The sequence below is a fragment of the Grammomys surdaster genome, unplaced genomic scaffold (assembly GCF_004785775.1).
Source record: "Grammomys surdaster isolate TR1022 unplaced genomic scaffold, NIH_TR_1.0 317132, whole genome shotgun sequence".
In the NCBI taxonomy this organism is placed as follows: domain Eukaryota; kingdom Metazoa; phylum Chordata; class Mammalia; order Rodentia; family Muridae; genus Grammomys; species Grammomys surdaster.
The window spans coordinates 2,313-14,097 of record NW_021626739.1 but is presented as its reverse complement, the minus strand read 5'-3'; the positions used below and the strand labels follow the sequence as shown (position 1 = coordinate 14,097).

Below are 11,785 nucleotides of genomic sequence, written 5' to 3'. Positions count from 1 at the left end.
GCTGGTGGAATCATCTGCCTAAAATTCAAGGATATTTCTTTACTGAAGAATTCAAATCAGAGTATCCTGAGGTATCAGGTTAGTAAGAAAAAGAAGGGGCCAAGATCTGAGCCCGAAACATATCAGTTAGCAGCTGAAGAAAACAGAAAGGGGCATTGTCTTAGTCAGGGTTTCTATTCCTGAACAAAACATCATGACCAAGAACCAAGTTGGGGAGGAAAGGGTTTATTAAGCTTACACTTCCTCACTGCTGTTCATCACCAAAGGAAGCCAGGACTGGAATTCACACAGGGCAGGAACCTGGAGGCAGGAGCTGATGCAGAGGCCATGGAGGGATGTTGCTTACTGGCTTGCTTTCCCTGGCTTTCTCTGCTTGCTTTCTTATAGAACCCAGGACTATCATCTCAGGGATGGCACCATCCACAATAGGCCCTCCCACCCTTGATCACTAATTGAGAAAATGCCTTAAAGCTAGATGTCATGGAGGCCTTTCCTCAAGGGAAGATCCTTTCTCTGTGATAACTCCAGCATGTGCCAAGTTGACACACAAAACCAGCCAGTATAGGCATTCAGAACACAACCCTGGAGATCTCCACCATTTCCAGTAAACCAGTGAACCACTGGTGCAGAAGGGAGAGTGACTGAAGGCACAGAATATTCTCTGAGCTCCTGAAGCTTGAGGCAGCTCCTGATCAGAAGAGACTTTGCAATCATACTTCCTTTCCAGGGGCCATGTAGAAGGGACAGAGTGTGTCGGGATAAAATCATAAAGAAAAACTTTCTTTTACTCTAGAAGGCACATCAGGAAGTGGTATTTATTTAAAACAAGTTAATAATACTGCATTTCTATTTTCATGATTAATAATTTTCGTACCTGTTGTTAAAGTTTGTACAGTAAGTAAGGTTTGTACAGCCCAACTGGCAAGGTTCCCGGACATCAGCTAGACATGTCAACATGGACACTTCCACCGGATTATATTCACAGATGCGGTCAAACTCTTGCCAACTCTGTGTATTTCCCCAGCTCATGCTATAAAGTTTCGTGCACAGTTCCCTGAAACAAAAGAATAAATGCAGAACATTAGAGAAAAGACCAATGAATATTTGACCTGTGCAAAACTGCAATTGTATTAATTATTTTAGGAACATAAAGAAAAAAGTACAAATTAACTAGCTCCTGGAAGCTTTGGCGCCACACAAAGTCATCTTCTCCATGAAAAATGGCCTTTTAAAAACCATCTGCAGGTGTCTGGAGAGGCAGCTCATCAATTAAGAGCTCTTCTGGAGGTCTAGATTTGGTTCCCAGCACCCACATGGCAGCAGTTCATAACTGTCTGTAGCTCCAGTTCCAGGTGACCCAACGCACGTCTCTGGCCTCTGAGGGCATCAGGCATGCATGTAAGTGCACAGATATACATGCAGGGAAACACTCATACAAATAAAATAAAAAAAATACAATACAATGTATATATTAAAAATATCGTTTTACAGGACAGAGTGGGACTGAGAGATGGCTGAGCGGGTGTGGAGCTTACATGCAAGCCTGGTGACCTGAGTCTGACCCCCAGGACCCACATTATGGTGGACGCAAAGAATGAAGTGCAGTTTCTGCTGATCTCCACACATGTTCCATGGCATGCATGCCCATCCCACTCCACCCCAATAATAAATAAATAAATCAGTAAATAAATTTCCAAAAATTAAAGAAAAATCACCCAACCCCTTTGCTATGATTGATAGAAAGGTGAATACTACATTTTCCAATCCCTTAAGGTGTTTTGTACATCCTTAGTTCTGACAATTTTTTCCCATAGCTTTCTTACTTCCTCCTTTTCTCAATATGTATTTAAAGTAAAACACAAGGTTTTACCTCCACAAAGGTACAATCTCCTCTAATTATGCTAATCAGAGAAGGCAGTTGCTTTACTAAAGCATTTTAATAGCAACTCTGTGTGAGACTATGTGCCTGGGGTGCTTAACACCTGGGTTCAGTATCCCGGAACCAGGAAAGATGGGGGTGGGGTGAGGTTTACAGAATAAAATTTGTTAAGTCACTTACATTCCTTACATTACCCTCACAACCTCTCCACACTACTGGAGGTGAGCACAACACCCTGATGCTCAGTATTTGGTGACTATACAGCACCTTACACGTTTTTACAGATATAGCAATTCTGCTGTCACATTTCCAAAGTGCTTCTATACACTGAATTCATTAGTTTACTTTTTAAAATAAAAGTAATACATGTTCACTATGAAAATTTGGTATCATTGAAATATACAAAACTGTAAGTAAATATTTCCCACTGTTCTCACAGTTATTTGACTATCAAAAATACCCCTATGAAGAAGGTTTGTTTTCTTAATGTGTGAATGTTTGCCTGCATGTATGTCTGTGCACTGTGTGTGTTAGGTGCAAATGAAGGACATCAGATTTATTGGAACTGAAATTACAGACAGTTGTGAGCTGCTCTGTGGTTGCTGGGAGTTGAACCTGGGTTGGTTGGAAAAGCAGCCAGTGCTGTAAAACACTGACCTAAAGAAAATATCTTTACTCTGCAGTCTGGCTGTCTATTCTTCCAGTAGTCATGAACACTGTTTTATGTGCGTGCTTCTTCAAGGCACTGGTGATGCAGCATCGTTAAACAGACCAGACCCTGGCTCTCACAGGAACATGCACATTTGAGGAACAAGAAGTCAATATTTCCTCTAGCTGTTAACTTTCTATATTTGCCCTGAATAGATTATTCAACATCTCAGAGTTAGTTTCTAACATTTAAAACAGAAATTATATAAATTTCCCCAATTATCTCATAAGGTTTCAGAAATGTCAAGTCTAACGAAATTGAAAGCATTCAGCAAACCATACACCCTGAGTTGTTAAGGTAGCTCAGCAGGTAATACGGCCTGCTGCCAACCTAACACACCCTGGGACCCATATGGTGGAAGCAGAGAACCAGCTCTCAAGTTGTCCTTTAATTTCCACATGCACCACAGCAGACTCTCTCCTAAATGTTAAGAAACAACAATAATACTCTTTAAAACCAAAACTAAGCTGGCCGTGTTTAACAAGCTGACACCTTTAATCCTAGCACTTGGGAGGCAGAGGCAGAGTTTGAGGCCAACCTGGTTTAAACAGTGAGTTTCAGGACAGCTAGGACTACTTAGAGAAGAGTTGTCTCAAAAAACAAAAACAAAACAAACAGCAACACGAGCCATCCCAAGCCCCAGCCACTCAGCACAAACAGAAATTTACTTCTGTGAGTGCTGAAACACTCCTCAGCATCGCTCTCACTAATAACTTCATCAACTTCTGTATGGAAGCCATCTCTGTAACTATAGGGCCAGGTTACTTACAATTAGGACTTTCAATTGACTTTGTTTAGATTCTTTTGTATCTTCAGTAAAGTTTGATGGAGTACCCTAGGCATAATTTCTTTTTGTAATGGTCCATCCAATTTTATGAGAATAAAATATTTTTATTTTTCCTTCAGTATATCCTAGTAATGTTTGGCTCCTTTTTGTGCAAAGAACCTCTAATAAGGCAAACTTCTGTTACATCTTTGCTGTGGTCTGAATGAGAATGGCTCCATGGGCTCATGTATTTGAATACATGGTCCTCAGTTGGTGGAACTATTCGGGAAGGATTAGAAAGGTGTGGCCCTGTTGTAGAAGGTATGTCATTGGGGAGAGGGGCTTTGAGGTTTCAAAGGACTTGTGCTGCCCCACATCCAAGTCTGTTTCATGATTGTGTCTCAAGATATGACTCTTAACTACTGTTCTAGCACTATGCCTGCCTGCTCCCACGTTCCCTGCCATGATGGTCATGGACTCTAACCCCAAATAAGTTAATTCTTCCATAAGTTGCCCTGGTCATGGTGTCTTATCACAGCAACAGAAAGTGACTTTCATTATGATCTCAGGTATCATCTCTACATTGTTTACTCTGTCAACATTTGCATTATTTTTATCTCTGGGTATAATTCCCACTTGATGCTGCTATGATTTGGATGTGAAATAACTCCTCAAAGGCTCATGTGCAGAAGGATTGGTCCCTGGCTGGCAACCCTATTGTGAGAGTTGGCAGGAACTTTAGGAGGTTCAGTTTAGCTGAAAAGTCTGACTGGAGGAAGTAGGTGACTGGGTTCGCAGCTCTGACCACCACACTCCCTCCACTGGAATATTCTGCTTCTCCTCAGAACAAGCCAATGGAGCCAGAGGACTATGAACTGAAACATTTAAAATGGTGAACTGAAATAAATCTTCCTTCATTTGTCTATGGCAGATTATTTTGTTTGAGAACCACCACCCCACCACACACTCACAGTAATTCTCCAGCTAACACAGATGCCTATATCACTAAGGTTGTTATAACAAAAGACTGTTTAAATCCAAAGTTCATTCCTTCCTTCAGCAGTGGGTATCATGTGGCTCAGGATGGCCTTGAACTCTGTATGTAGCTGAGGCTGAAGCTGACCCTCCTGAGTGCTGGGATTATAGATTTGTGTCTCCATGTCTAGTTTATGTAGCATTAGAGGGCTTTATGCATGCTAGGCAAGCATTCTACCAACTAAGTTATACTCCTCATACCAAAGTTTCATAATGTAATAAAGAGACTATTTCTTAAATATCAGATCAAAATATATTCTTCTAAATAATTATTTACATGTATAAGTATATGTTTGTACACATACTTGTGAGTAAAGGGCCTGAAGATGCCAGAAGAGAATATCAGGTCACCCACAGTTGGAGTTAGAGGTAATTTTGAGCCACCCAGTGTGGTTGCTGGAAACCAAACTCAGGTTTTCTGCAAGAACAGTAAGTACTCTTAACCGAGCCATCTCTCCAGGCCCAGCATACTGTAAGCTTAATGACATCACATCATCTTTAAATATTTATTGTCCTTTTAATAGTTAATCTTTTATAACACCACTCAATCTATAAAACAAAATTTTAAAGGGCTGAACTCAAGTTCCATGGGATCCTATGACCTCTTCTGACTTCTGTGGGCACCAGGCATACATGTGGTACATATGTATATATGCAAGGAAATATTCATATATATATTTTAATTAAATTGTCCTTATTTATGTGTGTGTGCACATGCACGCTCACACACAATGTATAGCAGTAAGGGAACAACTTGAGGGAGTATGTTTTCTCGTCTGCCATGTGGATCCCAAGAATTATACTTAGATCATTTAATTAATTAACCAGGCCGGGTGGCAGGCGTCTTTACCTGCTAAGTAGTGACCTTGCTGGCCCTAAAATATTGTATTGTACTTAAACAGTCTTCAGTAAATATTTGCTGAACAAAATAATTAAAGACTTTGGGCTGGTGAGATGGCTTAGTGGGGAAGAGTGCTTTCCACTCTTGCAGGACCCAGGTTCGGTTCCTAGCATGTGCATGGCAACTTACAGTTGTCTGTAACTCCAACTTCAGGGGATCTGATGCCTTCTTGGGCTTCTGGGGGTACCATCCATTCACCCAAATACAGACAGACACTCATAAGCATAAAAGAAATAATATTCTTTAAAAAATTTTTAAAAAGTGAAAGATTTTATATCTTCTATTACCTTTTGCACTGAGAATCGAATCTGTGCATGCTAAGCAGTCTACCACTGAGCTACACTCCCCAGTGTCAGATTTTTTATCTTCCAAATGCTAAGCCTACACAATACAAGAATAAGGCATTTGTTAAAAGTCACCAATTAAAATCTTTTTTCTATTGATCTTGATAAAGGAAAATGAGATACTAACCTACAGATTGAAGTGTTTGCTTTAGAGCAACAGTGCAATTTGGCCCCATCAAGGCCGGTTGAGGGAGGAGGGTGCACAGTGACTCCGGGGTGAACCGACTGCGAGCTTTCGAGAAAACACTGCCAAAGAGGATCTTGAGGCAAGGGCTGGGTCTTACAACCCTCAATGAGACCATCAACAATCTCCATTTCTGTTGTCTTAGACATTAGAATTTTCTTGCAGGCGTTTTGGCAAGCATGGTCTTCAGCTCTGTCACAGCAATATAAACCTACATTCAGGACATAAGCCCTTTATTAGCTGATTTTATAACATTGCTCAGATGAAAAGAACATGGCAGCAAGGGAGAAAACAACAAGCCTCTGTGCAAGTCTCTGCAGTAAACAGGACCTACTCTCTCCATCATTCTGCAATGTTTCTCTTCCCAGAATCCACCACAGTCCCCAGTCAGGAGCACTCTAGAACTATCCTTATAAATTGTAAGTCATCTTACACCTAAGAAGTTCACATAAAACACTTTATTATGCTTTTGAAAGAATACAGCAAATCAAAGTGGGCTTAATCCCTGCTTGTGTCTAGTGGGGACTCCTTACATAAGATCGATGACTAATTTCCATGGTTAAACTCATCCATTTAATCATACCCTAAGACACCACAGACTTTCTTTTAGAAGCTAATTAATATACATTGTAATTTAGATAATATCAACTCTGACAATATCTTCGTTTATTTCTGCCTTTAATTTTCTTTTCTTTCTTGATGATAGGGATTGAACCAGGGCATCAAACATGCTAATGGGCCACGATTTGCCTGTGAATGTCCCCACTCACCCAGCCTTTAATTTTCTACAAAGAACTAAAACCCAAAAGAATACGTTCAGCCAGGCTATAGACTTTGGAATGGTTCTTTCAAGTAGCTTTCTTAGGTGCCTGCATTTGAAGAGGCATACTCAATTTAAAGCCCTCTTTCTAGGTTCCTGTGTTAGGACAGACACTGGAGTTTATTGCTCTACTCTTAAAACCTCTTTCTGCTTTAGTTTTCTTAGAGCTTCTATCCCCTTACTGCGGCAACACTTCAGTGTAGCCTAAATGTCAGGAAACACAGATCAGCTTCAAAATAAATGAAGGCCAGGTGTATGATTTTCGCCACACCACCACATCATAGGATGTCAAAGCCTCAGATTCTGATTTCAATTATGCTCACACAATGCACACCACTTTCAAGAATAATAAAAGAAGCTGTAGAATATTCCAGTATAAACACAAACATCTGCCGTACAAGTCAGCCTTTCGTCAGTCTGGTTGACCAGTCAGCTCTTTAAAATCTGACTGCTTCTCAGTGATTGGAATGGATTCTAGTATATACAAAGTAGGTGCTCTCAAGATCCCGCAAGGACAGATTCATTAGGCAACCTTGATTTTTCAAAAATATTACTCTCTTATTTTTATAATTTTTTATGAAAGTAAGAACTTCTCATTAATAAAAGTTCCAGCATTACAGAAATATATAGTGTAGAACAGCTAAATAGAACTCAGACTACGCTTTCAGTTCTGAAACTTGCTTTTCTTAGTACATCTTGGACTTTCTGAATAAATGTACTCCCCTTTGTTAGTTGTAAAGTGTGGTTATTGCATAGAAATATAATTTAGTCAATATCCTACTAATGCATTTTTGGGTCATTTCTATGTTTTTTCTCATATACATATATGTAAATGTCTAAGTTTTCTTGTATAAATGGCAACATGGAATTTCCTGGTCAAAAGGATTAACCTGATGTACATCAAAGAAATCTGGATGTTTCTCAAGTGAACTGGACCACAGACATCTACATGAATGCATCAGTTTGTAAATGAATTATTTTATCAAAGACTGAGAAGAACACAACCCTTTTACTTACTATCAGTTGGGTTTCTCATTGGATAAGACTGGGTGTAATTGTTGACACAGTGTATCAACTGTGGACTGATAGAGGCACAATAATTTTCCACTGCTTTGATCTGAGATGGCCCAGGAGAAGAGTCTGTTCGAAAAAATGGCTTGACAGAATTCTCGGCAGTTGGTGTGATGCCCTGCATAACTGCAGCATACTGAGCCCACTGTGGAGAAAGAGACAACACTGAAATACAAACAGCTTTTTGTTAATGTAAACTCAGTAAGCAACGGCACAGCTTTGAGTGTGAGAAGTAAAGCATGCCATAGATGATAAACACGTGATTCAGCAGGACTTCAGCCATGGGGCCATTCAAGTGCTCACTGACACATGACAGTCACACTCATCAACTTAACACTCTCTCTAGTTAACTACGTCCCTACCTGAGTAGTGCCACAATCCCGGAAGTGTGCAGAAGCACATTCAAGTATTGCTGGTTGTAATGACAATTTGGGAGCATAATCAGGTGTTTAATGCATGTCACGACTGCTAATGTAAACAAAGCCCCTAAAACTGTCACATTACCAACACTGCCTCCCCAGTGTCCAAAGTGCCCATGCTGAGAAAACAGGAATGGCCTCCTTCCAGGTGCACTTGTGCAGATTTATAGACAAAGCAAAGCCAAACCAAAGAAAACACAATGACAGTGCCTTAAACTTATTATTTGGATCTGTAAAAACCAAGAGAGAGCAAGGCAACTTAATTATTTAACAAATGTGTACTTTGAAGCTGAAATCTCAAAATTTTACATAGTAGGCACATCTGTAAGAATCTTCCTACACTGTAGAAGTCTTCATTTTATAACTAATACAATTTGTCTCAAGTCAAAGCAAAGTCATTTGAAGGTAAGTGACTGCTTTTGTATTTGTAAAATAACCAACGCCAGGCATGTAGCACACGTCTGTCATCACACAGCACTTGGCAGATGGAGGCAGAATGATCACAAACGATGGCCACTCAAACTCCATGAGATGAAAATAAAATGAAACAAGTCCCAACAGCAACAACCCTAGTGGCCAGGAGTGCTGGTGCACACTTGCAATCCCCAGCACATGGCAGGCAGAGTCAAGAGTTCAAGACCAGGCTGGGCTACATATATAGTGAGGCAAACAAGCACACCAAAAAATGCACGACGGATGTCATTTACTGTGGGAAAGGGAAATGTGTGGCTGGAGGTCTGGGTGTGGGAATTATGATGGAGACAGGAGACCCTCCCAGCATCTAAAAGTGTAAGTGTAGCGGGTGCTAAAGGAGCTAGAGGGGCAGCTAAGAATTCCTACGTGATATCAGAAATGGCTACGGGGGAGCCAGAAACAGGGCATCATGAATTCCAAAGAGCAATGAACTTGAAATTGACTTCAAGAACTAATGACGAGTCATGAGTCATGTAAATTAACCAAGTAAGGGTGTGACCTTATAGGACACACCTCAGTTTCCTGGGCCAGAACACTTTTCCATACCTACTGTGTACTAGCTTTGACTTATAACTACTCACAAGTTTATGTCTACTGCCAAAGAACATACGTTCATTTTGGGGAACTGCTTTTCAGTACTGCTGTGTGTGGTGCTGGAGGTGACAAGGACTTTAGGTGTCTAAGCACACACACACTCTACCTCTGTGCTATATCTCCAGCCACACACAGAGGTTCTGGCTGCATTTATTAGTGTACACTGCAATGGTGGTGCTCTGGGAGTTTCAGTGCGTGAAGTGAAATAGGATCAAGTGCCTGTCTTTTGATTCCTCTATTGGCTTAGCTTCCTTGCTGGTGTGGGAGCACCCAAGATTATCTGCCAAAGACTATATGGTACACTCTGAACTAGGCCACAGTTTGACAGAATAGAAGTGCAAGACTGTGTGTTATTCTTCAATACACCACATTAGCAAGCAAATCCAGCCAACTGCTTGTTCCTCGGTTGTCTTTTCCCACTTCTAACTGTTGGTCTCAACACACCCTTCAGATAGTATGCTGCTCCTTCACTCTCCGCTGTACACATCTTTGTTGGCTTCTCTTTCATTCCCCTTCCACAAATATCTTATTTACCTTCAAGGCCCAATTAACCTACGAACTCCATGAGGTCTCTTCTAAGCAATGTTGCAATGAGATCCTGCGAACTGCTTCCCTGTATCAGTGTGGTACCTCATATTCTCCTCCATTTCCAAGTTCTTTGTGTTCTGGCCATGTACCCCACAGACAAGTGTTTGCAACACACCAGGCAAGTATTCAATAAATATCTGTGGACTGGACTGAAAGCAGCCCTTAACAAGGACTGTATCATGTATGGTTTCTCAAAAGTGACCCTATTATTGGTGTTATCTTTCTCTAGTGATCTAACTAGAGTGTTGGTTTATAAATATGCAGTTGGAACACAGGACTTGCTAGAGTACATAAATGATTTGAACAGGCAATGGCTTGGCAGATTCCTGTGTGCCTGCTTCTTCAGATGGCTTAGAAGGTGTAATGCTAAGGATATGGGCAATCAGTCCTGACTGTTAACTATGTCTGTAAAATGTCTTCTTCTCTGGACTGCTTGTGCAATCATTGACAATATACTTACTTTCATTTCTGCTAATGCAACTGAAAGAGCATTCTGTAAATTAAAGAAAAACAAACAAATTAACAAGCAGAATTTCTAATTTCATTCCATTTTAGAATTACATGGAAATCAGGGTATCATATTTTTAATTCTTTTCTAAATTCAAGGCTGCAAACACAGAAGCTTTGAAACAACTTCCTGGTTCAGAGTAGCCGTCATGTAGCCGTGGTAGGGAGGGACCTAAGTTGTGAACTGGCGTGTGAGGAGCACAGTACCGTGTGAGGGAGGACAGTACTGTGTGAGGAGCACAGTACCCTGTGAGGAGCACAGTACCCTGTGAGGAGCACAATACCGTGTGAGGGAGGACATGCGTCTAGAGGGGATCACTGTGTACTGATTTCTACTTTTTCTTGTAGAGTATAAAACATTTTTTAGAAAATAACATAATAACATATACTCGGACATACATTATTTCCTGTAATCACTGCATTTTCAAGTTGATTCAACCTCAGAAATGACCTCTAATTGTTTTCAGCATGACTGCAGTGGAACCTCCCAAACTTCCCAGCCTATCCCATGTGACAGAAACCTACATTTTATACAACGTTTCAAAGATAGCTTTCATTTAGTCTTCTTGTGACCAGAGTTTGGGAAACTCCCTAGCATTTTACAGAGGGAAGCATGCCTTAGGCAGAGGAGACCTGCACTAGACCCCAGAAGTTGCTAAAAGCAGAGTCTGAGATCAGAACCAATTTTTCTAGAAGTCTTAGATTATTGTTCAGAATGTCCTACCCTGTTTAAGTCATTGCCTGAAAAATAAGGGAAAGCAGGAAAGAAAACGAGAAAAAGACAAAAGAAACAAAACAAAATAACAACAACAAAACTCTTCTTGTCCAAAACCATTAGGCTATGCAGGGCGTGTCAGCTATGAGTCAGTATGATCCATAACTGGAATGGAACAACTTACTAAAATAAATGTGCAAACATAAAGCATGGATGGAAATCAGATGTACCGTGACCATCAAGTCCAGCTAAGTGACTGGACTTAAAGGACCATCTTTAGTTAAGCATGGTGGCATATGCTTGTAATCTCAGCACTTGGGAGACTGAGGCAAGAGGATGTTGAGTTTGAAGCTAGCCTGAGCTACACAGTGAGCTTGAGAACTTGTCTCAAAAAAAAAAAGAAAGAAGAAAAAAGAAAAAGAAAAAAGAAAAAGAAACAACAAAAAACACAAGTAAAAAAGACCAGCGTTACCAACCTTGGAAATCCAGCTTCAAAGGCTTTGCAGACATGGTGGCTACCACCTGTGACCCATCACTAGAGAGAGTCAGCCGAGAGGTCTGTCACTGATGTGAAGCCAGCCTGAACTACATAGTGCATTTTGGGTCACCCTGGGATACAGTGGAAGACTGTTCAAACAGCCAAAAGAAAAGTCTATCTATATTGTTGACGAAGCTGCATTGCATTGCTTCTCTCTACCTAACGATATTCCATTGTAGGGGGAACCCACAGTGCACTTATTCATTCAAACAAAAGTGAGTAAGTTAACAAATAAGCAAAC

The 11,785-nt window shown here is 40.6% G+C and overlaps 1 protein-coding gene across 1 annotated transcript; it reads right to left on the bottom strand.

Moving 5' to 3' along the window:
• Positions 1 to 874: 874 nt before the first annotated feature.
• Positions 875 to 11,516, bottom strand: LOC114616337 (reversion-inducing cysteine-rich protein with Kazal motifs-like; the record flags this gene model as incomplete). The annotated part of the gene is made up of 6 exons (XM_028761826.1): positions 11,483 to 11,516; positions 11,016 to 11,032; positions 10,245 to 10,277; positions 7,656 to 7,854; positions 5,762 to 6,029; positions 875 to 1,054 (listed from the first exon to the last, which is right to left on the bottom strand). Coding segments are annotated over exons 1-6 (731 nt in total), but the record flags the coding sequence as incomplete, so codon positions are not given.
• Between the last annotated feature and the right edge of the window lie 269 nt (positions 11,517 to 11,785).